Raw genomic sequence first — 26,893 nt, forward strand, 5'->3', positions numbered from 1 at the left:
TGGGTGGCTCATGAGTGTTTCCAGGACTCAGACCGCCTGTTGTGCCGTGCACAGAGCATCGGCTCCTGAGGGGCTGCAGCTGGAGCCCAGCCACCTCTGTCAGGTGCTTGGACCTGCTTGGACTGGGCAGCCTCCCTGGTCTCACAGCCGTACTCCATACCCATCTGTTTTGTCATGGCGTGCCTCTATGAGTATGTGGCTGAGTGATGCTGTCCCCATTCTAAAGATGGGCAAGAGGAGGTCCACAAAGCCGGGGTTATGTGGAACCTTGTGTGGCTTGTGAGTGAAGGAGAGGGGATTTGAAACAAGATTTGCCTGCTTTCTTGGCAATGATTTTGCACATCACTGACCTCATCTCTGGTGTGGTGATGTTACAGTTTAGTACAAATATTATTTGTCAGCATCTCAGCAGATCTCTCCTCTCTCAGGGGTCAGGCAATTCCAGCTTGGCTCATATCCTGTGGCGGTAGAGTGGCTATTGTTGGATTTCTCATTGTTTCCCAAGAAGTGAAACCACAGCCATGCTTCCAGAGGTAGAGGGCCAGCAAGGAGAGTGGCTGCAGATGGGAAAGTGGTGCCTGGAGCCTATCCAGCTCTCAGCAGGCTAGTAGACCTATAGGTGTTTTGTGGCATTACTAGTCTAGATATTCCTAGGCAGTGACTCCAAGGAGGCCCCCATGGGGATAAGAGCATCCAGTGCCTGGTCCATCCTTGCTCCTTCTCTCAGTCCTAAGTGTAGATCCCTGAGCCCAGCTAGCCATGTCCACTCTGCCAGCACGGTTCACTTAGGGGCCATTGGGAGGATGTGGTAGCTCCTGGGACTGCTCTCTTTGAACCGTTAGTCACTAATGCTTCCCACAGAAATGCTTCCCCTGTCCACCCCAAGGCATCCACTCTGTCCCCAGGTAAGCTCACTCTGTCCTCTCAGGCTGGGGTGGGTAAGCATGGTACCCTGACCACCATATCACAGGAAATGCTGATTACCCCCAGGAGAGCACACAGCACCTTGCTGAGCCCTTTCTCTCTGGCTTTGCTTCCTTTCCCTTCCCACCAGTTTAACATGTGCTTCCTGGGCCACTCCTGTTTCCTTTACACATTAGCGGATGGGATATCCAGTTAATGGTGGGTCACCTGTGCCTCTTGGTGCTTGGTCAGGGGCAGTGTGGAACCCCAGCGCATAGTGGTCAGTGGTCTGGGGCCAGGGAGTGATGCCTTGACCCTTCCCTGGCTGCTCTTGGTAATGCTGCTATTCCTCAGAAAGTTGGCCACAGCATCACCTCTGACCTTGGCAAGACTTTGGCTCCAAGTTTTCTTAAGGAGCACCTATGAGGGTGTGGACCTGGGGGAACCCTGCTGTGTCACTCCTTGGAACCTTGCCAGATAGAGTGATACCCTCATGTCATGAGTGCCAGAAGTGTCTGTCTGGCTGGGTATGTGGGTTCTGCTCCCCTTGCCTTCTCTATTTCCCTCAGCATCAGGGCCTGGGACTGGGAGCTTGGGGTAGAGTGGGAGGAGCCTGCATCAGCCCATTCATTCTGGCCATTGTGTTCCTCATACTCCAGGAGCAGAGGTAAGCACACTGGTCTGACCATACTGGTCTGTACCCAGATTGGGGGCTCAGAAGGCTTTACTTCCAGAGCTGTCAGAGCACGTGCTGGCCTCCAGAGAATATGGAAGCATCTGTCAGTCGTGGCCCAGGATCTGAGCATGTGATTCTCAGAACTGGGCTGGATGTGCAAGTGTCAGGGGTGACTCCTCAGGGTTCTGGCCTGTCACCTAGAAAGGTCCTTCTAGAAAGCCAGCTTCTGGGATATGCAGTGTTACACCAGGCGACTACACACCCAGCTAGCCCAGGGCCTGCCATACAGTGTATTTGGCCGGGATCTGGCTGAGGTCACTGTGCCACTTGTGACCCAAGACAGATGGAAGGACAGACCTGGGACTCCTCCCTGGCCTGCCATCCGCTCTCCTCTCTCACCGCCTATTGTTTCCTGCAGAGTTCATCCTCTCGCTTCTGGAGAAGATGCAGACACAGGAGATCCTGAGGTTGCTGCGGCTGCCCGAGCTGGGGGACTTGGGCCAGTTTTTCCGCAGCCTCTCAGCTACCACCCTCGTGAGTGTGGGTGCTCTGGCTGCTGTCCTCGCCTACTGGTTCACGCACCGGCCAAAGGCCTTGCAACCACCATGCAACCTCCTGATGCAGTCAGAGGAAGTGGAGGTGAGCAGAGTGCAAGCAGCTGGTCTGTGGCAAGTAGCACGTAGAGGTGTTTTGAAGGTAGAAGCCAAACTTGCAGCTGATTTGACCCAAAATGGTACAGAGAATCTTGTTTTCCCCTGGCAGTGAGCCAGTAAGACCCCCAGGGGCCTCGAACAGGGTCTCCGACACAATGCTCCTCTGCCTTTTCTAGGAACTGAGCATGAGCCCTGGGCAGAGCCCAACTGTGGCCTTGCACTGGATCTCTAGTTTATCTGCTTCTTGGGTGGGAAGCCTTGGCTCCCTGGTGCTTCAGTAGAAAGCCTAAGGTTCTCAAGGGGCCACCAGGTAACTTCCCTCTTGGTCTCCCCATGTCAGCCCCTGGTCTAGAGCTGGGACTCAGAACTGAGCCCACCCCATGACCCTGTCTTCCCAGGGCACATGGGCCCCCAGGAGGGCCACCAAGGAGAGGAAGGGCAGTGGTCCAGCCTGGACAAGGGTATTCCAGGCTCAATCTAAAAGGACTGGTGAGATTTTTTTCTTTCTTAAGCTTATGAAATTTATTTTGCCTTTTAAAAAATTGTCTTTTTCCTATTTATTCATTTTGACTAGTTAACATATTCACACTTCCAAAAAGGAGAAGTTGTAGACTGAAGATCTACTTTCTTCCCCTCGCCTGCAAGTTCTCCTCCCCAAGGAACATTCCATGAGCAAATGGATAGTTATCTGCCCTCTTTTTTTTTTTTTAAGATTTTATTTATTTATTTTAGAAAGAGAGAGTGAGAGAGGAGGGGAGGTGGAGAAGGAGAGGGAGAGAGAATCTTAAGCAGACTCTGTGCTGAGCATGGAGCCTGGGAGGAGAGGGTGCTTAATCTCACGACCTGAGCCAAAATCAAGAGTCAGATTCTTAATTAACCCTCTGAGCCACCCCAGCACCCTGCCCCTCTTTCTGAATACTAACTTGCTGCACACACAGTTCAGCGTCTTGCTGTTTTGCTCCTAAGGGTGCATCTCGGCAACCATGAGCATAGAGTTTTGTGTGGTCAGAGAAGATGCAGGTCTAGATAGGACAGGGATCTTTCAGGGCACTTTTCCAGCAGGAGGCATGATGTGTGCAAAGGTGTGGATATATGATCTTGCACCTGGTGGCTTTGGGAAATTATAATTCACATGGAGTGGCTGGGCAGTGGAGGGGGTAACCCTGGACTAGCAGAGTGGTGACCAGAATGGCCTCTGGTGACCCACAGCCCTGAAAGGTTGGCCGTGCTTCTTACTAGCTATATGGTCCTTGGCAGTTTCTTAACTCTCTGAGCCTCAGTGTCCTCAACTGCCAAGTGGGTAATAAAAAGAATGCCCACTTCCTAAGATTGTGGTAAAGACTTGGTAAGATGACACAGAGAAAGCACTAGACTAACTGTTTCGGTAGGCTTGTAATTACAACTTGTTTGGAGAGGCCAGTAAGGACAAAGCCCGATGGTCTAGGAGCCTGGAGGCAGGCAGCATGGATTTGCTTTGAGTTTTCAGTAGTAAAGAGCCACAGGTCCAATTTGTGATGTAGAAGGATTGAGAGTCCTGGACAGGAGTGTTCCCAGGCAGGTACCTTCAGCCAGTACACAAACTAATTCATACTACTATGTGAGTGATGGATGGCACCTAAATGATTCTTAACATAGGGATGCAGCAGCAGCAGCAGCAGCAGTAGCTGGTGATGAGGACCATCCTGATGCCAGAGGATGACCTGACACCTACTGGCACTCCCCACGGAGTGACCCATAGCTGTATATGAACCGTAACTGGAATTCTGGATGTTTTGTGGGTGTTGCGTGCACCTATGGGAGACCAGCATACTGGGCCTATATGCATGAGCCAGCTGCGTTGGAGTGAGGGGGCGTACAGGTCAAGTGTGGAGGTTGTGTGTGTGCCATCCAGGCGTTCTATCTAGGCCCCATGTGTGAATGCGTACAGCATGTCACAGTCCCACCTGTGTGGCCCTGGTGGGCGTCCACGCTGTGTACAGCCTGGTGCGTCCTGGTGCCCTCTCCTGATACCTCTGCCTGCCTCAGTCAGCTTCCCTGGCCTGTGCTTGGCTCGTAGGACAGTGGTGGGGCCCGGCGATCTGTGATCGGGGATGGCCCTCAGTTGCTCACCCACTATTACGATGATGCCAGGACCATGTACCAGGTGTTCCGCCGTGGGCTCAGCATCTCAGGTGAGAGGGGGCATAGGGGTGTGCAGGAGCTGTGGTGGGAATGAGCAGGTACAAATGTGGGGAGGGGCAAGCCAGGTACTGGGGGCCTGGGAGGAGAGCGGTACTGGGGTTCAGAGGAGAAAAACCACTGTTAGCCCTTCTCCTGCCCAACTGGAGAAGTAGCTGCAGTATGTGGCCAAAGGGCTGACCTCAGCTTTGTTCTAGCACTTAGGACTTCCTGACCTTAAGCTGGCTCTTAGCCCATACTTTATACTCCCATAGGCAGCCCCTCATAAGCTTCATACTGCCAGAGCACTGGTTGGCACGGTTCAGAACCTGGGCCTCTGAGATGTCTAGGTGGGCCAGGGTAGGGGGGCAAAAGGAGATGGTCCAACAGAGGCAACTTTCCATGGCTAGGTCTGCCCCATGGCTAGGTCTCTGTGTCCTCCTGGGGCTGCATCAGATAGGTCATGGTGGGAACTGGCATTGTGTCATTACCCATTCCTGGGCCTCCCTGATCCCTGAGGACACATCATGCTGTGCACTTTTGGCCTTCTTGGGCTTCAGCAGGTTAGACAGGGAGCTAAGGGGCAGTTCGCCTGACTCCTAAATTAGCCACCCCACGGCCTGGGATGGCCATTCAGGCATCTGATGAGCAGCTGCAGGTGACAGCCCACCCTACCGTCCTCCCTGGCACGAGACCCGCTTATCTCCCTGCAGGGAATGGACCCTGTCTTGGCTTCAGGAAGCCGAAGCAACCTTATCAGTGGCTGTCCTACCAGGAGGTGAGTGACAGAGGACAGGCCCCACCCTGTCAACCCATGTAGACCTGGCATTGGGGGGCACATGAGCACCCTGCAAGGTCTCAGAGGGTCATTGTTTCCTTGTCTGGCCTGTTTGCCAGACTCCTGGCAGCTACCTCACAGGGCTTCCAGCCGATCTGTGTAGGGACTTGGGAAGGTCTCAGACCTGTAAGAATCCCCACCTGGGGATCTCTCTTCCCTGATGAACATTGCTTTCCATCGCTTCCCCATGTCTGTGTGCAGGTGGCTGACAGAGCTGAATTTCTAGGGTCTGGACTTCTCCAACATAATTGTAAACCAAGTACAGATCAGTTTATTGGCGTTTTTGCTCAAAATCGGCCAGAGGTAAGCATCTGCCTTGAATGGTTTTAGAGGTATCAGTGGAGTAGGAGTGTGAGTATCATACACAGCCCTGTTCCCATCTGGGACGAGAGGAAAAAATGGATATCCTTGGTGTATGCCACCTCTCAGTCTCTTGGGTTTGCCTCTAACCATGAGTGGACAACCCAGACAAGCTCGGTCTATCCACATCAGCCAGCCCCACAAATAGCTGTGCCCTGAGCCATGTGGGAAGAAGGACCCAAGGAAGAAGGCCATGAAAGCCCTTTAAGTAGGCTTGGGGCTGTTTGGAGTCTCAGAATTCCCTGGGGCATGCATGATCCCGAAGGCTGTGTGTAAGTGGGCACAACCAACTGGCTTCATTGATGCCTTGCCACATGGAGAGGGCCAGAACAGAACCTTCTCAGTAGGACCCAGAACAAGTCTTCCAGTTGCCTGGGCATAAGGGCCATATAGCCCTCCTGTGTGCTCTGGGCTCCCCCAACCCCAGACCCATGTGTTTCCACAGTGGATCATCGCAGAGCTTGCCTGCTACACATATTCTATGGTGGTGGTCCCGCTCTATGACACCCTGGGCCCTGGTGCTATCCGCTACATCATCAGGACAGGTGAGCCCCTACATCTCCTTCTTGTCACTGGCAGCCAGCCCTCCAAATCCCCAACTCTCATGTTATACGACTTGTCTGACACTGATAAGCTCTTGGCTTCCATTCTCAAAGAACATTTTCCATTTTGGCCCTTGAGTTGGCTTTCCCCACTTGGACTTCACCTAAAGGCACCTTCCATGGGGCCTGGCTATCATGAAGGAACCTCTGCACCAGCCCCCACACAGGCTTCCAGTTCCCTGAGGGTTAGTATAGCTTGGGGCAGATGCCCAGGGGCAGGGGCGGGGGTGGCAAATAGTTCATGCAGACCTGAGATTATGGAGCCTGAGCCGGTAGTGAAGGAATGCTTGGAATCTGCTCTAGGAGATTCCCTGGCCTTTTGTCCTTGGCTTTTCCATAGCTCCCTGCATTTTCCTTTCTGTATAGCACACAGCCCCACGTGCCTATCTTTTTTTTTTTTTTTTAAGATTTATTTATTTATTTATTTGACACAGAGAAAGAGAAAGATCACAAGTAGGCAGAGAGGCAGGCAGAGGAGAAGGGGGAAGCCGGCTCCCTGCTGAGCAGAGAGCCGATGCAGGGCTGGATCCCAGGACCCCGAGATCATGACCTGAGCTGAAGGCAGAGGCTTAACCACTGAGCCACCCAGGCACCCCCGCGTGCCTATCTTAATGCATTTATTTACACGCAAGCTCGGGCACACCCAGACTGTGGTTCTGTGGCTTGGCCCATGTACCCATGGTCACAGCCTATGCCCACCACAGCATGACTTTCCCTTCAGCTGACATCAGCACCGTATTAGTTGGGACAAAACCTCAGAAGGCCGTGCTGCTGCTGGAACATGTGGAGAGGAAGGAGACTCCAGGGCTCAAGCTCATCATCATCATGGAACCGTTTGAGGAAGCTCTGAAAGACAGAGGGCAGGAGTGCGGGGTGGTCATTAAGTCCATGCAGGCTGTGGAGGTGAGGCTCTGCTCCTGGGCTGTTCCTGGGCTACAGCTGGCAGGCTACCCAGCCAGAGCAGCTGGTTATCTGCCCCTCTCGTGCCCTGGGGTGGGTGTCTTAGGTCATAAGGACATGTCAGGGTTGAAACAGGGCAGGCTTCATGAGGGCTGATGGTGAGGGCTGGGACCAGGGTGCCTATGGGCATCCTCTAGGCAACAGGCTCCGTTGGCTGGCACAGTTAATGACATAGGCACCAACAGGGGATGGGGGTACCAGCCTGCCCAGAATTACTCATGTAGCCTCTGGGGCTGCCTTTTCTCCAGCCCATCTGAACCCGAGGACTATAAACAGACATTCCAGGAGTCTTTGAGGTTCTTTAAATGTGCAGAGACTCCCAGCGGCCAGTGGAACTAGTTTTTCTGTGTGTGACCTTCCTCGAGGTGTTGGTTTAGTGGCAGCTTATGGCCTGCTAGCATGACACAGGCCATTCTGGCCTCCAGGGCCTCATGCCCTGCTCAGTAGCAGCTGACCCCCACCGTACCTTCCTGGACATCGGCTCCTGGGCTCCCCCCTTCTCTTCCTGCATGCTTGTCTATTCTGGACAATGCTTGTAATAGCTGTGCACTTGTACCCTTCCATGGCTTTTGGGGGCCACATTTGCACTGGCAGCCCCCATCTGCCCCTCCAGCCCTGACCCTTTATCTGGAAGTACCAGCCACCTAGCCCCTCTGTCCTGAGCACTTGTCCAGATGGGCACCTCAAGCCATTTCCCACTGTGCATGAACACAGTGCCTCACCTTTCCCTGGGCCTCGGCCCCTTGTCTATAATGTGTGGGGTGGCCCAGGCCTGGATGCGTATTTGAGGAGAGGCTGCTCAGGTGGTTTCTCCACATGGGCTACATCTGGACAGGGAATCCTGAACTCTAGACTCAGCACAAGAGCAAGGCATACTAGGCTGAGTTTGTTTTGATTTTTTGTTTCTTCGTTTGTTTTGATGGATGAGAACTTTTGAGCATTTAAAAATGGTACCTTTCTCTTCCAGGAGTGTGGCCAACAGAATCATCAGGCTCCTGTGGTAAGCTCCTCTGCCAGCAGGTCTTTCTTGAGCAAGATGCTGTGCAGAGCTGATCCTCACAGACACCCCCCTCCCCAGGGGCTTGATAAGAGGTCAGAGTAGCACCCCTGTGCTGATTAACAACTACACTAAGCAGCTTGGGAAATGCACGCTCAAAGCGCCAGGACTTCTGTGGGTGAGGATTTAGAAAGCGACCTGGAACAGGAGTCAGGTGTTGAGGAAGGAGGGAAAAAGGGCAGCCAATCCTGGCCTCTCTTGGTTCTCCAGGAGGATTTTCTTTGGGACAGTGCATGGTTTTCTTTGACGGTAGTGAACTCTGTAAAGACGGGGAGAGCAGAAGCTGTCTTTCTTCATTTTTGCTTTGTGATTTTTTTTCTGTGTTGCCCTCAAGTGATACTGCCTGGGGTTGAGTCACCAGTGACAGTCACTGGCCCTGGGAGGGCCCTGTAGGGGTTCTCAGCTTGCTTACAAGGCCTCTTGCCTCCACTCCTCCCTCTAGCTTAGCCCTTCCCCTCTTCTTGCAAGGCCCTGAGTTTTCTCATACATGGGCTGGCCATCACAGGTGGCTCTGGGAGGTGCCCACCTCCCACACACAAAACACCAGCCTTAGACTGCTATTCTCCGACCCCCTGGCATGCCCTTGCTTCTACCAGGCCAGTTCTCTCCCAGAGCCCATCCTCTGTTCCATTTGTCTGGAGGGATCTGGCTTGTCCCTCATTCTGAACTTGTGTCACGTCCTCTGCATGTGATCAGATGTGCTCAGCTCCTCTGGTGACCCCAGGACTATGTATCCTGTGTCAAGGACAAGGGCCTGATGCAGAGCAGTCATGGTGACACATGGGTGACCCAGTGGGAAGCTCAGTTCCTGCGCCACATGTTCTGCTCCCAAGCCTAACCACAGACATTTGGGAGAAAGTGGGAAGGAAGGACCACTGGATCACATGCCTCAGGCCTAGATGTGGCCACTGCAGCCCAGTCCCATCTAGAATTGAACTCCGATTCAAGTCAGGGAGGCAGCAAATGCCGGTGAGAGGTTAGTGGGACAGATGGACTTCCAAGCTCCTATTAGGGTTCCTCAGCCTCTCCTCCCCTTTCCCAGGGACGTGCCAGCCTGCCCTTCTGACTTCAGTGTGCAGGGCATGCGCATGGGCCCACATGCCCCATACCCACACATGGCGGGTGGGGGCGCACAAAAGGGCCGGCTGGTAGAGAGGCCTGGAGATCCTGGGCCCTGGTTGGCCACACTGGGTCCCTTGAACTCACGCCTCTTCTCCGCCCTGCAGCCCCCGAAGCCCAGCGACCTCTCCATTGTGTGTTTCACAAGCGGCACAACAGGTGAGCAGAGGTGCCCAGATCACCATCCGGGGCCACGGGCAACCTTCTCTAGCAGCCTTGGTGGGGCGGATTCAGGGCTCTCTGGTGTCCTGGGCGGCATGGGCTGAGCCTTGTCCTATGGCTGGCTCCAGACACTGGGCCCTTCCTGCCACTCCCAGTGCCCAGTAGGAGGCAGCCCAGGTGGCTGGATGTGAATGGACAGTGTGGTCTGAGAGGCGTGGGGTCGGGGCTCACCAGTACCTAAACTGGGGCCAGAGGAGGACCGGGTAGCCGAGTCACTTCATCCCTCCCTGAGAAGCAGTTCTCACCCCGCTGCTTCCTGCCCCTGGCTGGCCTTTGTGTCAGAGATGGGGAAGAAGTGTGGGGTTTGGTGTCTGAGAGCCTCAGTTTGAATCCCACTTCCCCTACTTGCTGGGGGGTCTGAGCCAGTCACGTAAACTTGCTGCCACCACTCTGCCCAGCTTCTCACCTGGGATGGGGGCTCTTGAAAGTGCCAAAGAAGAGAGGGGATATAATGTGAAAAGGCAGTGCAAAGGCTCTGTGGTGGGGTGGGGTGGGGCTGGTGTGCTGTGGGCATGGCTGTGGGGACAAGGACAAGCAGAAGTGACACCCACATGCCTGGCGCTGACAGAGGAGGGCACACAGCTGCATAGCAGGGACAGCCAAGGCAGGCTGCGTGGGGGTGGGGTCAGGATGCACACGGTCATGCGCACAGCACGTCATAGTCTGCAGTGCCCTGTGGACCCAGGGACTGAGCTGCTGGGGCTTCTACACAGCCTGTGAGGCCAGCAGGTGTTGGGGGTTGGCCAGGGGGGCTCCACTAGCAAGTGGAGGTGGGGGACTGGGGCCCTGCTCCCGTGATCCCCAGGCCAGCGCTCTTCCCCTTTGCTGCTCCATCTCATCTATGGACTTGGGAAGTTGCTTGTCTTTTCTCCAAATGGGCAACGAGTTTCTAGCCTTCTTTTTCCAGACTGAGGACTGGCCTGCCTTGGTGATAGCTCTGGTGGGGTGGGCAGTGAATCTGGGGCTTCTGACGCTTTCCACACACACAGCCTCTAAGTCCGACCAGCCCCATGAGCAGGACTCTCCATGAAGATGGATCACCATAAACTTGGCTTTGTTGGATCAAGATGGATCTTTGCCATTAACTCGGGTTTGAGGGTTTCTACCACATTGCTAATTTTTGTCAGACAAGAAGTAATGTAGCATTTGCTCTCCAGGGGCTGACATCTAGATTCAAGCCAGAATTCAAAAATGATCTTCAGGTTTATATTGTTCTCTGTCATGAGGTTCAGGACATAAACTTTTAGTGACCTGTCTTTCCAGCCTGGTTTGGGGAGCACGTGACCAGTGTGGCCTTTAGCTTTGGATCCTTGCCCTTCAAGCGTGCAGCTAGGCTTTTCCTGAGTCACTTGATGTTGCCGTGTTTCTGGAAAAGAACCTCACAACACAGAAATGTGCTGTCACCTGGCTGGAAAGGGCAGGCCTCCTGTCTAGCACTTTTGCAGACCATGAAGTCACTGCAGGAAGCTAAGCTGTCCTGCCCAGGCTCTGGGTGGTGGCAGTGGGACATACAGAGCTTGGCCAACAAGTGGTGATTTAGTGCCCAAGCCTCCTACTCCTGCTAGTGCTGGGGGCAGAGCTGGAGGATGGAGCACAGCTCTCATTGCCCTGCCTGGCAGTACCTGGATTTCCTTGGCCCTCGCCTGAACTTGCTGTGCCCCGGTAGCCTTCCTGTTGTTGAGCACATCAGCAAGGTGTGTCACAGCCCCAAGCCAGCTTCCCTTCCATACCAATCATCCTGGCTCCCAGCTTCATCAAGAGCCACACTGTTCTTTCAGTGGGGAAAGATAGAAAATATAATCTAAACCTGACATTTGGTGATTCTGGTGAAATCATTCTAGGAAGATTTTCTTCTTGGTATGTGATGGAAACCTCTGTGGAAATTTGTAGAATAAGCCGTGCTTTGGAGCCCATAGTCAGGCCAAGAGGGCGCTGGAGGCGGTGAGAGCTTGGAATTCATCCGTCCTCAGGGGTGGCTACTGGCTGGGTGTGTGGGTTGGTTGTTCATAATTCATAAAATGACTATTAGCTAGACAGGAATCTGACACCCCCTTCTCCCCAAGAAAAGAAGATTTGTGGTATAACATGGCCCAGTTTGGGAAATTGGGCCCCATGAATAATTAAGATGTATTCTATGAGGACATGTACCCTCTCCTCCAGAGAAGAAAACATACCTTTTTAACCGGTATGCTTTTAGCATTCTTTTCCTACTTTATGTAGATTGACTCAGCACATTTGTGGAGCACCCAGTATGCATCAGACCAGTGCTGGGGGCTGAGGTCACAGGGATGGATAAGCCAGAGCCCTGTCTCCATGGGCTCACAGCTCATGTCACCTAGCCGTTCGGTACCATGTGGTCACTGCCCCGAGGGTCCGCATCCTAGCGTGCCTGCAGCACTCGGCCACTGCGGGACGGGAAGAGCACGACAGAAAGTGTTCCCAGAGGAGGTGCATCTGCGGAGTCCCGGAACATTGGTAGCTGGAGGAGAACAGGAGGAAGGGCGTTCTCGGGAGGGGGATCAGCGTGTGCTGAGGATCAGCGGCAAAGAGGAAAATGTTGCTTTGAGGGAGAGCTGAGTGAAGGAATAGCAGTCTCGGGCCAGATCCTGGAAGCACTGGCAGGAGAGGAGTGACAGGGGCTGGGGTTTCAAACGGAGGCTAAGCGGGTGCGGCTGGAGACGCCGGAGGAGAACAGACTCTGTCAGTGTTGTCTGGTGGCTGCGCCATACAGAGAATGCCACTGCAGAAACACTTGCTGGTGCTCTTGGCAAAGGCTAATCGTGGAGTGGAGGCTGGATGTAGACGCTGATGGTAGGGGAATGCAGAGTGAACGGGAGGTGAGGATGTCACTTCAACAGGTATGGATAATTCCTTCAAGAAGCTTGGCCACGTCACCAAAAGGCCTGCTCCAGAACATTCATGACCTCGCTGTGTGGAGAGTCAGAATCTGGAAATAAGTCCAGTGCCCATCAGTGATGGAACGGTATACCCCAGTAGAACATTCCACCTCACCGTATGCTGAATGAAATAATCCAGGCACAAAAGAGTGTGTGATTTCTTTGACTTAAAGTTACAAACATAATCCACTAGTCTACGCTTTTAGAAGCCAGGCTAACGGTTGCCTTCCAGGATAGGGGGGCCCTGGATTACCGATGGTGTTCTATGTCTTGACCTGGTGCTGGTTGCACAGGTAAGTTCACTTTGAGAAAAAAAAAAAAAAAAAATCTGTTGAACCATATACTGATTTGGGCACTTTACTATATATGTATGTTGTGCTGTAAGAGAGATCTGTAGGAAAAAACATACATTGGCTCTGAAGGAATGACAGAGCAAGAGTAGAGCTGGCAGAGGCTGGGAGGGGGTGGGTTCTTGTTATTTTCTTGGAAACCCCTGCACGTGTTTCTTGGTATCGAGAAAGAGCCACTAGAGACAGAGAAAGGGAGGTGCTGCTCAGTGGAGCCGAGTCCCCGTAGCTTTGGTTTGGACTGGAGGATAGAGGAGGCTTCCAGGTGCCACCAGGAAAGAGATGTGCCCTGCCTAGAGAAGGGAGGAAGAGCGGGTAGAGGCATCTCCTCTGTTCTAATTGAGGACACCCAGGAAAGCTCACTCATATGCAGTCCTTTAGCTGAGCATGAAGATGCCCCAAAGCCTTACATCTGTGGCAGCTCAGAGATAGGAGCTGGGAAAATATTCTCCTTGACCTATTTATTTTACACCATTCAGTTCAAGACTTAGGTGACTATATGCATGAAACTACATCTAAACACTCCTGTTCTGCAGCTTTAGGAGAATTTCTTTACCAGTCTTAAGCCCCCACTTCTTTGGATATTAAATGAAGCCATTCATGGGGCGCCTGAGTGGCTCAGTTGGTTTAGCATCTACCGTTAGCTCAGGTCATGATCCCATGATGGAGCCTGAGTGGGGCTTCCTGCTCATTGGGGTGTCGGCTTCCCCATCTCCCTGCTCCTTCTCTCTCTCTCAAATGAAAAAAAAAAAAAAAAAACTTTAAAAGAAGTAAACGAGGCCATTTGATATTTGCAGCATAGACTGTTTTTAGAAATAACCGAGTTACCATGTATGAGATGCCTGCCTAGCACAGTTCCCACAATGGTGGGTGTTCAGTAACTGGCTGCTATTAGAGTTTCTACTTGTATTCCTACCAGCTCTCAAGTCTGATTGTTTAAAAATAAAAAACTTTAAAAGTGGTGGGTATGGGGCTGTGAGGCTCAATCCTAAAGAAGGTGTGGGAGCCTCAAGCAGGGAGAATACTCTGCATTATAAATCTTGCCAAGCATTTCTGTTATCAGCCTCTTTTGTAACCCACCTTTGCATGAAAGCAGAAACAAGCAGCCAGAGGAACCTCTAGCTAGATGGCCCAGCACTACTCTCAATCCTGCTCCCACCCACCCCTGTAGAAGAGACCTGGAGCTCCTTCCACCCCCCCCACCAGCACCGTAATGCTCTCACTTGGAGCCAGTGTCCATCCAGGGCAGACCTTCAGTCAGTGAAATGCCTTTCTGCATATCAGCCGTGGATGGCCAGCCAAGGAATACTGACTAAAATCCAAATGACTTTTGCAGAATCTGCAAAGAAGAGTTCTTTAACTTCAGCAGCTGGAGAGAAAATAAATGGGAGGATGGCCAGGCTGTGAGTAGAAGGTTGGAAAGGGACAGTTGGTCTCATGTTGCTGAGATGTTGGAGCCCAGGCAGCACCTCCACTGATGTTGGAACAGAAAAGGAGAGAACCAGAGCAAACACTGGTTCTTTAACTTTGCTAGAGGTCTAGTGAGGAATGCTTCCCTCTTCCTCCATAACACATTTGAAGGAAATACTACCAGAAGCAAGCATTTGTCCTGAATCAGAGAAGCAAGCAGAACTTTCCAAAGCCTTACCTCCCACTTCCCAGCTCGGACCTTGCGTCCTGTCCCAGGATTTGTTGTCAACATGTGCTTCTCCTTCTTCCTTTGGGACCACATGGAGACATGACTTGAAGACATGATTTGAACATCTCTGGGAATATTTTAAAATTCTGTAACTCATTAGAAGTTTATAAAACCTCACTCATATCTGCAAGAAAGTTGGAGGAGGAGGAGAAACGCCAGAGCAAGAGAGGAGAGGCAGACCACCGAGCCGGCAGCCAGCCCTAGCTGGGGAGGGAAGAAGTGGAAGTAAAGTGGTCCGATTCGCACTTTGGATAGACACCTGCAGTTCTGCATTCAGTCCATCAGTGACTTACTACACCCCTGAAACTGACCTGACAATAACCAGAAAAAGCATGAGGTGCCTGTGTTTTCATCAAGGGGCAGAAGTACAATTCCCCACCGCCCCCGCTGAGTAAAGGCCTAGATGGAGCCAAAGGTTTGTTTCTAAAAGGTACAAACTTTTTCTCTCAGTGTTGGAGAGGAAAAAGGTTTGTCTAAGCAGAACGGAGTAACTGCTAACATTATGTGTGTTGTGGACTGAACCGAATGGAGGCTTCAAACAATTTTCATGAATGAAGACAACTTGCTCTTGAGATTCTCAGTCAACCACCTTGAGGTTGCATTAGGCATGAGCAAGTCAGCCAGCCTAGCAGATCTAAAGTTCTATAGCATTGGATAGTATTTCGTGGGAGTTCTGAGTTCATACCTAGTATTTTGGGGGTATTCCTTAGAAAATTCCAGAACTTGGGGATCCACAGGTGAAAATTTCCCAGAATAGTCTATGGATCCAGAGATCCTGTGGGATTTTTACATAGGAGATGATTCAGGAACAGTTCCTAATATGGGCTTGGGTTTGAGGAAAGATGCTGGGATGAAAGAAAGACCACCAGAGGTAAAACAGATCCCATGGGTCTTCATTTGAAAAAAAGAAAGATATTTTGACAGCTACATATTAAAGCCCTGTAACCTTCTGCATCTCCCCACCCCCCAAAACCCTCTGTGATTTGCAGAATGGGTGTTTGTGCCAGAGTACTTGTTAAAACCCACCATGCGTCTTGGTCAGACTGAGACACTCCTGTGTCTGACAGACGGAGTGCCAGTTAAGGTGAGCACACAGACCACACAAGATAGAATTATGAGAGTAACTTGACTTTTGACTCCATCTATGCCTTTAAAGTTACTCAGTGGGAACTTTTTCTGCCCTTGGGTGAAAACAGGCACCTCTTGCGTTTTTTGGTCACTGTCATGTCAATTTCATAGGTGTCATAAGTCACCAGCGGTCTGAATTCATAACTGCAGGTGTCCATCCAAAGTGCGAATCTGATCACTTTGCTGCCATTTTTTCCCTCCCCAGCTGGGGCTGGCTGCTGGCCTGGTGGCCTGTCTCTCTTCTCTCCACTCGGGTGTTTCTCCTCCTCCTCCCACTTGCTAATGAAGCTTTGGGCCCCCTCCCACCACGTGAAAATGGGGAGGGAGAAAAAGGAAGTGGGAAAGGGAAGTGGAGAGACAGTTTGGGGCAGGCCTTTAAAACTTGCTCTTTGTATCATGACCACTTGTGGGAGTTGTCTTGATTGCTGGCAGTGTTCTCTGGGTTGTCTGCTCCCTCCTCCACTCCACCTTTGGCCTGTGACCTACAACTGCTTCCTCCTGAGTTGGAGGAAACTGGCCAGTGGACAAGACTTCTTAACCCCCCATTCCCAGTACCCCCTAAGACTAATGTTCTTTCTGCAAACTCCATAACCAGTCCCTGGGATTTATTTGTTTGCAAACACGCTTTTTACACTTCTCACCGGGACCCTCAGCTACAGGGAACATGATCAAGTTCTGAGTTAATGTGGATTGGGGTTGGGAAAGAAGACACCCCCCCCCCCCGCATTCTTCCCTACTTTGATGGGCTATGGAACTATGTAGTTCTTTCCGAAGAAATTCTCACAAATCCATTCCTCCATTTCTCCCCCTCCTCCCTCTCCTCACCTCCACTTCCTCCTCTCTCCCTTCATTCCCCCTCCTTCTGTCCCCCTCCTCCTCCTCCCTCTTTTCCCTCTTCTTTTTCTTGTTCCTTTTCTCCTCCTTCGCCTTCTTCTCCTCTTTTTTCTTCCCCTCCCCTTCCTCCTCCTCCCATCCTCCTCCTTCTTCCCCTTGTTCTTCTTTCTTCTTCTTCTTTCCCCTCCCCCTCCTCCTTCCCCCCTCCCCCTCTTTCCCCTCCCCCTCCTCCTCCTGGTCCTCCTCCTCCTCCTGCCATCCTCCTCCTCCTCCTCCCTCTCCCCCTCCCCTCCCCTCTCTCCTCTTCCTCCCTCCTCCCTCCTCCTCCTTCCTCCTCTTCCTCTTCTTCCTCTTCTTCTCCTCCTCATCTTCCTCCCCCTCCTCCTCTTCCTCCTCTCATCCCCTCACTGAAGTAAATTTCATACAGCATAAAATTAAACATTTCAGTGTGAGCAATGTGGTGGCATATACTACAATACTCTTTTTATCTCGGGTCACTTAGTCCTTTTATGACCTCTTTCTAGGTGAGGGTTGCAAATTTAACATATTGGTTTATTTAATATTTCCTGGGTAAATTCTGCCCAGGGTCTGGTCTTTCACTTTGGGAGTTTCATGGTTATTGTAACTGCTGCCTTAGTGGAAACTTTTAATTTAACATTTTTTTGCACATAGATTATATTCTTAGAACTTCTGAAAGCCCTGGGAGGTGGGCATTGTCTCTGTTTTACAGGTAAGCAAACAGAGAGGAGAAATGGCTTCCCTGTGTTCTGCTGGCGGTGACAGGCAAGGCCAGGAGTCACGAGGCTGGTTAGATGTGTGTCCTATTCACCCTGACATGAAATGGTGACTAGCTGGCCTTCCTCCCCAGCCTATAGTGCCCTGGGTCCCCACCTAGCCCCTGTCTTCTGAGTCATTCTACCAGACCTGGGTTTCACCACAAGCAGTCCTGAAAGGTCTTATCAAGACAAAGTGAGAATATCCTCCTCCTGTCCGATCTCTGCCAGCAAGGGAGGGGCTGACCCCGTGCTCTGCTGCTCTAGGCTGACTTGAGCCTGGGGCCTTTACAGGGGCTGCATGCAGCAAGGAAGTCCTCTGTCAGCACAATGGGCTGCTGGATTCTGGAGACGAGACCCGCTCAGCCCAGAAAGGAGCACAGGGTACTGAGTGCATGTGAGGAGACTGGGGGATGACAGTTTGTGCTCCCCCATGGAGGCAGAAGAGAGGAAGGCACAGGTCACAAGTCAGGCCTTAAGGCACCCTGCCTGTGGGACTGTGTCACCTGTGTTCTGGTCCCAAGCTGCTGGGAGCCTCAGGGTGAGAGTCTCCGACATAGCACCCATCAGCCTCGGACTCTGAAGTGGCTGCAGATGAAGGCCAGAGGCTCGGGTGCTGAGTGTCTGGGACTGTCACCGTCCCAGTGGCCCTTGAGCTTCTAGCTGATTTGCCTTTTTGCTTTCTCTTTTTAGGAAACCCAAAAGGTGCGATGCTCACCCATGGGAACGTGGTGGCTGATTTCTCAGGCTTTCTGAAAGTGACAGAGGTGAATAAAGTAGATTCACTACACAGGTGTCTCTTGAGGACACCCTCAAGCCTCAGAGGTTTTTTGCTTGTTTTCTTTTCTTTTTTTTCCCCCTGATGTAATCTGAGCTGCCTTTCTTATGAAAGGCAGGATTTTCTCTTGTCATTTAGAGCAATCTGATTTTTATAGACACTTTAGCCCCCAAACCCTGAAATGACCCATGCCTGATAAATAACCAGTTTGATTTCCGAGAGTGCTAAGATCCCAGAAAGAGAAACATGTAAACCAGTTTTTCATTTTTAACTGTGAAAATTGAAATATGTGTGGTTTTGTATGTACCTTTATTTAGAAAGTAATCCTTAATAACTTGTCTTTCACATACGTCAGGGTTTAATTCAGTCATTTTGTGTTTAAGGACTGCTAGAGTCTGAGAAATAACGGCAACTGCTAATTTGTAAGACCGTACTTGGAAAGGTAAATCTAAAGTTTAAAAAAAAAAAAAAGAAAAAGCTTGACATCTTGGCCTGACCAAGGCATGTTAGCATTTTATAACCAACTAAGAGAAGGATGTTTTTCCACAAGTGGTGAGTATCTGTTTTTCCTGAAAGTTTCCTCAAGGAGAAAGGAATGTTCCTTTTCACGGAAGTCAGGCTTTTTCTCCACTGCGGAGAAAAACTTCTCTTCTGCATTCATGCCACGTGGCGGCATGGAGCATATGACCCCCAGACACTGATAGATTTTGGTAGAATGGTGAGAGACTGTTGGTGGCTGAACCCACGTCAGGAGCCATAAGCCAGGTTCCCAGGGCTTGTCCAGACTGGTTCAGAAGCCAGCCCCAGGGAACGGGGAACGAAGGGCCTGTGAAAGGGTGGGGGTCAGGGCAGTCCACCGAAGGAGAGCTCCCAAGGACCCGGCCCACCCCCTGAGCACAGGCCTTGTGCAGCCCCTGTCACTGTGGTCAGTCCCATGTGCTTGTCAGGGGCAGGGGGGCAGAGCAGGGCTCCCTCTCAGCCTCCTCTACAGGCCCTGTCCCCAGGCTGTGGCATGCAATGTCTGGTTCAGCCATCTGTCTGCCCGGGGCTTCTACCCCAGCCACAGCTGGTGCAGAGCTAGGGCGCCCCCAGGTCCCTTTTCTGGAAGGAGGACTTAGAAAGTGCCAACAAGGCAAGCCTCTCGGACTCCCCGCCCAGGTGCCGCAGGGAGATGGTGAAGGGGGCCTGGCCCCAGAGGAGACTTCCCTGCGGAGCTGGACTCTGCTGGTTTATGTGTGCTTCACTGGGCTTTTTGCTTCTGCAGATAACCTAGACCCACTGGCTGCGCCCTAACACTCCGCCTCCTGCGCTGCCCTGTCTCTCTCTCCCTCTCTCCTTCCTGCGCCTTTCATCTTCTTTCTCTCTCTCACACCGTTTCTCTCTCTCTCTCTCTCATATCTTGCCTCTCTCTCTCTCCCTCCCCCTACCACTCCATCCTTCCATTCCCCTTCCCCTCTTCCTGTTTGCCCCTCCAGGACCATTTTCTCTGTATTGTTTTATGACTCTCGTCGTCTTCCTGTCAGTGTTTCTTTCCTTTCTGTCTCCCATGCCCGTCACCTGCAGAAAGTGATCTTTCCGAGACAGGACGATGTGCTCATCTCCTTCCTGCCTCTGGCTCACATGTTTGAGAGAGTGATCCAGGTAAGACGCCCACCTGACTGACCGGGCCTTGCCTGGGCTCCTTCTGTTTTCTTACAGAGTCAGTGGGCTCCCACTTGTGCGGATGTGCACATTTCCTATTTGCCTTTAGCACACATGTTTGAGCGAATGGTGCAGGTAAGGCCCTGGCTCCAGAGAGGCACAGTCTGTGCCCAGAACCCAGAACCCTAGCAGAGTGTCACTTTGTCACTGGTGCCGTGAAGTAGAACTAAACTGCCCTGTCCTCAGAAGCTACCAAGGGGTCGGGGGACCTTGGCTGCCTGGCTTCTCCCTCCTGGGGAGCCTCCAGGGCCTACCCCAGGCCTGCCTTGTCTTACTTGTGGTTATACCTCCGCTGAGAGAGGCCCCAGCTGTTGGCCCATGCTCAGAGAGGATCATAGCTTTGTAGAAGTATTTTGCATTCACACTCTGTACACTGTGGCTCCACTTATGGCCACGACACTTATGTACCATAACTTCCAGAACTCATGAACTCCTGGAAAGGAAAACAAGACAGTAGGGGTGGGGAATCAAACTGCCATGACCCCTTACTCCAGAGATGGGACCGGCATAATGATTAGTCCTGAGAACAGCCTTGCAGGGGTACAGAGGGAGTTGGAGGAGTCCACACAAGACTGTGGGAACAAAGAATTTTCCAGGCATGCGTCACTCAGGGAACCAGCTTGTGAATAATCTGTGTATTTTTTTTAATTAATTTACTTATTGGAGAGAGAAAGAGCACAAGCAAGGGTGGCAGAGGGAGAGGGAGAAGCAGACTCACCGCTGAGCGGGGAGTCTGATGTGGGGCTCGATCCCAGGACCTGGGATCATGACCCGAGCTGAAGGCAGACGCTTAACCAACAGAGCCACCCAGGCTCTCCTAAGCTGTGTCTACTAAGCCTCTCCCATCTTGCTTAGAGGAAAGCTGGTATTTTAGGGCATGCTTTCCAGCTTTTCAGGTCTGGATTAGAGTGCCATAGGTCATCACTATTAATTAGTTTTGTGACTCTAAGCAAATGGCTTTACCTCTCTGAGTTTTGCATTCCTCGCCTATAAAACAGAGATATAAATGCTGCCTCACTTGTAGGGTTGCAACAAGCATTAAATAAGGGAGCATGTATTAAGCCCCATGCATATTCCTAAACCCATTAAGAACCAACCAGTCCCCCTGCCCTGCCTTGGTCCCCCACACCAAACAACACCCACAGCCAACATTACTCATGGGCGCTACACACCTTTCCAGAGTTGCTGAGGTGTCCCGGGGGGAAATCCATAGACCTGGGGCAGACCTGTTGATAGGGTGCAGTACAGCTCAGAGACCTGAGTCCTCAGGAAGGCCTTTGCCCAGGGCTTGGGAGTTGAGCATGAGGGAGTAGGCACCAGTGAGACTGGCTGCTCTGCCATCTCCCAAAGGCCCAGGATCCCCCTCCATCTCTTGCTGCTTCACCCTGCGCCTGAGTGGGACTTAATGGGAAGGAGGGCACCTCATATGATATTCTTGAGTGTCTCATGGCAGCAGCCAGAACTGGGTTAGGGGGTCATGGGTGCTCTCCATGTGGGGCAGAGCTTTGGACTGCAGCCAGGACTGACCACCCTGAGGAACTCCTCCCTTCCTGTCCTCTCCCTCCAGTCTGTTGTCTACTGCCATGGGGGACGCGTCGGCTTCTTTCAGGGAGACATCCGTCTCCTCTCAGATGACATGAAGGCTCTGCGCCCCACCATTTTCCCTGTGGTTCCTAGATTGCTGAACCGGATGTATGACAAGGTAAGTCCCCTAGGGAGTCTCTGACCAGACTGAGGTGCTGTGTATCTGCTTGTCTGGACAGGGTCTGGAGCCCCCCGCGAGCTTGCCATGCTGCCTCCCTCAGGTCTTCCCTTATGCCGCCTCCCCTTTTAAATTCCTTTGCTCTCACCTTCTTTCTCCTCTTTTCTTCCAATTCTCTAACACCTTGTTTAAGGAGATTTTTTTCTTCAGGAATTTCTGTCCCCACAGTGTGACCAGGTGCTGGTTAGCCTTTAGCTGGGTGTCACACATTCACTGATCTCCTGCAGAGGCAACATGGAGCATGGCTTCTCTGTTGGTCAGGCTGGGGGCGGGGGTCTGTCTAGAGGTAGTACACACAGGCCTGACAGCTGTCTTCCAACTTCTGTTCCTCAGATCTTCAGCCAGGCAGACACACCATTAAAGCGCTGGCTCTTGGAGTTTGCAGCAAAACGTAAACAAGCTGAGGTCCGGAGCGGAATCATCAGGAATGATAGTATCTGGGACGAACTCTTCTTTAATAAGATTCAGGTAAGAAAATGAACAAGTGGCCTTAGAGTAGAATTTGACAAGCTCATTCCAGTGGCCTGTAATCGTTTATAAATAACTCATTTTGCTCATGAAATCAAAACTTAAGCTACCACAGAAATATTAAAGGACTCATTTTTATTATTTGGGTGTGTGTGATATTTGCCAAAAGGCAACCAGCAAGAAGGACTCCTGGACATCAGGTCCCTTGGCCTCCACAAGCATTGGGGTGCCTTTGCCCTCAGCTCCGTCAGGAGCTCCTGTGGCTTTAAGTTTCTCTTGCCCCTCCCTTTAGCCTTGGCCATGCTGGCTTTCCAGCAGCACTAGGTTCTAGCCATGAGGCCAAGAATCTTCCTTTCCCCTCCTATTTCCTAATCCTTCAACCTCTCCTAGACTGAGTGGATCATAAATTACTCACTTCTGTATTCCCACATAAATTTTCAAGCTCTGCATTACCCAAGGAATTTCTAGCTAATTAGTAGCAGTACTTTTTTTTTACTACTCTATTTTTAGCTAAGACAATTAATATTTAACTCTCTTGGCTCAACTTACAGAAACAAAGTGCTTAAAGAATCCAGTTGTCCTCAGCTGTGCATAGTAAATAGAGCAGCACATGGAATCAATTTATAAATGAGAGAAGACTATGCCATTACCATGGGAGTGGGAAGAAATTGTCCTAAGTAATTGTTTTGGCTGCATGCAACTGATGGGAGAGTGAGGGAAGAGCGGTGTATTTTAAGGGAAAGCCAAAAGTACGGAATAGCACACTTATCTCCAAAGACACAGAGAAGTTGACCATATTGTGGGTCAAATTGCAAAACTGATTGGGTTGACTCATTTGAAAGGAGAAGGGACTTCTTCAGCCTTAGGCTGTCTCTTTTATCCCTCCCCTATGGCCAGGTAGGGTCCAACTCTTGAGTGGTGACCTGGGATGAGACCCCCGCAGGCTAGATGCCATCTCTGGCAGCACAAACTTTGGCAGGTTCTTGTCTCTTCCCATAGGCCAGTCTTGGTGGTTGTGTGCGGATGATCGTCACTGGAGCAGCCCCCGCGTCCCCAACGGTGCTGGGATTCCTCCGGGCAGCTCTGGGGTGCCAGGTACAGCCTTTCTTTCCACCACTTTCCCTAGAGTCAATGGGACCTGTGTCAGGGCAGAGGAGGAAACCCACTGCACTCTCTACTGGAGAGAAAAAGATCCTCGGGGCAGGATTGTAGTGGGACAAGGGCTCCCTCCTCTGAGGATGAAATAGGTTGAGAATCAGTGAAAGCCAAGATTATCTTGTCACATTCTGCGACATCTAGGTGTACCCACTCTGGGAAGAGGGGTCCATTAAACTGTATGGGTCATCGTTGTGCTAGAGAACCCATCCCATACCTGTGCCAGCATCTCTGCATTCTCCATTCTGCAAAATATCTCCCCACCCACAAAAGGAGCACTAGAGAGGGCGATGCAAGCCCACTGCTGTTTTGTTATTTGATTCAACAGGTTTTGTCATCTCTTAAAATACTCATTCCTTCATTTATCTATTCGGTTAATATTTATTAAGTTCCTGCATCTGCAGGGCTGTGACTCATGTATTTTGTGTAAAGTAGGCACAACTGTTTCATAAATGTCCATGCTTAAGTTTTTATACTTTAGAAGCCAGTGCTCCCTTCACTATCCTCCTGTTCTGTACCAGCATGGCCTGGGCACTCCTAGGGCAGGCTGTCTCACATGCTCTATTCCTGCAAACATGTGGGGCTCTGAGGGGGGACAATATCTTACAGAGTAAAAGTAAAATGCATAGTAGGTTTTAAAGTATTTGTCTCTCATACCTATCATCCAAATGAAAAATAAAGTCAGTAGTTGAAAATAGGTCAGAAATCTTCACCCCAAATCACATAACTTTATCTCCTAAGTGTCTGCAGTATAAAAATAGCACCTCTTCTAAGCCAAGGAGCTACACCTGTTGTTTTCACCTGGAGTAGCCTACCTCCCCTCCTACTGCCCCCAGCATGGAACAGCCAGATGTTCAGTGGGAGGTTAGCTGGCTGAAAAGGGCAATCAGTCAGCTGTAGGAATATGTAACTTACAACATGGTTTTGTTTTTCATTTGAAGGTTTATGAAGGTTACGGCCAAACTGAGTGTACAGCTGGGTGTACCTTCACCACACCCGGGGACTGGACCTCAGGTAGGATGGAGTGGAGATGTGGGAATGATTCATGGGGTACCACTGATCTAAAACGTCTTTATGGAAAACAAATTTATGGGTCATTTAGGAAAAAGGGGACAGAAAAAGAAGAAAAACACTGATGGTGGTTATGTCTGGGTTGTAGCACAATGGATATTGTTCTCTTTGCTACATATTTTTGTGATTTTCAAATATGTTTTGTCTTTTCCCATTTCTTTCATGGGTACCTAGAAGTCATATATATATAAAGAAGTGGTAGATCACAGACTGTAGTTCCAGGTGGAACTATCAGTAAACATCAGTAAACAACATCAGTAAATGTCAGTATGTTGGATTTTGTGGGTTAGAACCTAATATTTTAGAATGAAGGAAGCAGGGTGTGAATTAGGTATGATTTAGGAAAGAAGGGCAAGTTCATAGTTACCAGAGCACTATTTCTTAAACCATTTCTGAGACCCTTTGGGACCTGGGGTCTCCTGTGATGTTAATGTCTAGAAGGCAACAGCATCCTCCGGAAGAAGCAGCTCCTTTCCATGCCTTCATTCTGAAGAGACTCCTCTTTCAGAGCAAGGAGGGTGCAGTAGGTAGCCCATGTATTTATTGCCTACCACAGAATTTAAACCAGACACCAGAAGAATCTGAAAAACACTGAGCAAAAGAATCCTTCAGGATACCAACTTCCTATGTCAGCCAGGGGCCATTCTTTCAGTGCAGGTTTACTCAGCTACACACTAGAAAATTCAGGGTGATACACATGGAAAAGAGAGACGCACAGTAGTGCCATGCTCTTTTCAGAACACCTTGAGGCAGTCAGCTGGAACATGATAGGTGTGTTCCATATTGAAGTCATATTTGACCACATCAAGGACAGAAGCATTTTTGTCTGAGTTTTATCTCTTCAAACTCTAGGTGAATAAAGTATATCTTGTGTATAGATTCTTTGCTGTCTCTACCCCTGGAAAACTTACTGCAAGGACTGTTCTTTCAAAACCCTGGATCAGTAACTTTTCTCTTATTCTGTCATCATATTTACTGATCACTCACATGGATCCCCTTCTTTCTGGACACTCTCTTTCCTCCTAATGGCATCCTCTATATTTTCCTATGTAAGATTTTTGAGATTTTGCCTTTTTAAGTCGTCCTTACCACAAAAACTTGCCAAGGCTATTCAGTATAAGAGGATAGATATCTTTAGACAATATTGTAAAAGTCGGCAGCCTCTTTAAAAAAGAAACCAGATTGTCGCAAGCTGTTTTCGTCTACATGGCGCACTTTTCTTTCAGGACCTTGGCCAGCACCCACTCAAACCCCCCTCCACCTTGCCAGGGAATTGTGCTAACAACCATAATTACTAGAAGAATGACTTCCATGTAATTGTGCAGTTGGAGTATATATGAGCAAGAACATTTGAAGTCTTATTTTTCAGGGAAGAATGATCTCATCCTTGTCTTTGTTACTCTAAGTGTAATATGTGGACCAGAAGCACCAGCGTCCCCTGGGTGTCTGTGAGACTTGGAGACTTTCAGGGCTCATCAAAATCTAAATTTTAAAAACATTTCTGGATGGTTTGTGCATGAACCATAGTCTGCTGACTGGTGGAAAAGTAATGATGACAGTTCCAAAACCAGGGGTCTGACAATGGGGGGAAATGTTTAATATGGGCCCTATTGGAAAAATACTGATGGTATGGTTGGTGTGGGTAGGAGGCCCCCTATAGACCCTGTGCAGGTTGGTACTGGGCCAGGTGTGCCTGTTGAGCTTTTTAAAGAATCAGATGTAAAACAAAGGCCCAGCAGAGGTTGGCCTGTTTTTTCCCCAGAACGTTTTTTGATCATCAGTGCTTACCTGTGACAAATGCCCGTCTTAAGGTGTTTTGCTCTCCTGTAATTCCCCACTTCAACACTGGAGGGATTTTTACGTGGCCCAGAGCATCTTCAGTGCTGAAATTGATCTAGACACTGACAAATGCCATATTGCTTTGGTGTTCTAGGGCATGTAGGGGCACCTCTCCCCTGCAATCATATCAAGCTCATCGATGTCGAGGAACTGAACTATTGGACCTCCAAAGGAGAGGGAGAGGTAAAGTTAGGACCTTAGCCATTTATGTCTCTGCATGCCACATACTGTAAGTAAAAGAAAAACAATGGAATTGTTTTCCTTTCACCCTCCCTGTAAAGTCACTTTAAATTACCGATTAATTTCACTCTACTGAATTCAGCATTTCCTCTCTTGCTTATGAAGCAACCAGCCCCCAAGGTTGGGACCAGGCTGGTCTAAATCAGGACTTGAAATTCCCAAACTTTTGTGGCACTTGGGTAGCTCAGTCAGTTAAGCATCCAACTCCTAATTGTGGCTCAGGTCTTGTTCTCAATCTGGGATTGAGTACTCAGCAGGGTGTCTGCTTGAGATTCTCTCTCTACCTCTTAATCTCCACGCCCCACCCCACTCATGCTCTCTCTCTAAAATAAATAAATCTTAAAACAAAAAAAAAAAAAACAAAAAATGAAATTCCTAAACTTAAAAAAAAATCCATTTTTTTCTTCTAACTGACATGGCCTGCTTCTATGTATGTGTCCCAGCAGAAGCTGTACCCTTGCAACTAGACCAGAAGAGGGGGATAGAGCTGGCCTATGCTTTTTCACTTCATGGGAGCAGATGACCGCATCATGTCACAGAGAGCTCAAATCTCCAGTGGAATCAGGCAGCCCTCAGTATCTGAGGAGACCCCTTTCAGTGTCACAAAGCAGCACTTACTGAAGGGAGGGAGGGCAGGAGGCCTGAGAGTAGGGT

The 26,893-nt window shown here is 50.3% G+C and overlaps 1 protein-coding gene across 8 annotated transcripts in view; it reads left to right on the top strand.

Annotated features, from left to right (window-relative positions):
* Positions 1-26,893, top strand: part of ACSL6 (acyl-CoA synthetase long chain family member 6) — a 58,589-nt gene that overhangs the window by 15,446 nt on the left and 16,250 nt on the right. For 7 of the 8 annotated variants that reach the window (XM_032336803.1, XM_032336799.1, XM_032336801.1 and 4 more), the window contains 15 exons: positions 1,998-2,218; positions 4,289-4,403; positions 5,103-5,167; positions 5,429-5,530; positions 6,033-6,132; positions 6,911-7,092; positions 8,117-8,149; positions 9,433-9,484; positions 17,919-17,992; positions 19,567-19,644; positions 21,272-21,406; positions 21,800-21,934; positions 22,934-23,029; positions 24,031-24,103; positions 26,094-26,182. In XM_032336803.1, coding sequence (XP_032192694.1) covers positions 2,024-2,218; positions 4,289-4,403; positions 5,103-5,167; positions 5,429-5,530; positions 6,033-6,132; positions 6,911-7,092; positions 8,117-8,149; positions 9,433-9,484; positions 17,919-17,992; positions 19,567-19,644; positions 21,272-21,406; positions 21,800-21,934; positions 22,934-23,029; positions 24,031-24,103; positions 26,094-26,182 — 1,524 coding nt within the window. In that variant the 5' untranslated portion in view covers positions 1,998-2,023. Of the gene's footprint in view, positions 1-1,997; positions 2,219-4,288; positions 4,404-5,102; positions 5,168-5,428; positions 5,531-6,032; positions 6,133-6,910; positions 7,093-8,116; positions 8,150-9,432; positions 9,485-17,918; positions 17,993-19,566; positions 19,645-19,701; positions 19,780-21,271; positions 21,407-21,799; positions 21,935-22,933; positions 23,030-24,030; positions 24,104-26,093; positions 26,183-26,893 lie in introns of all 8 variants that reach the window. The other variant, XM_032336800.1, reaches the window with a different exon arrangement.

The sequence above is a fragment of the Mustela erminea genome, chromosome 3 (assembly GCF_009829155.1).
Source record: "Mustela erminea isolate mMusErm1 chromosome 3, mMusErm1.Pri, whole genome shotgun sequence".
NCBI classification, from domain to species: domain Eukaryota; kingdom Metazoa; phylum Chordata; class Mammalia; order Carnivora; family Mustelidae; genus Mustela; species Mustela erminea.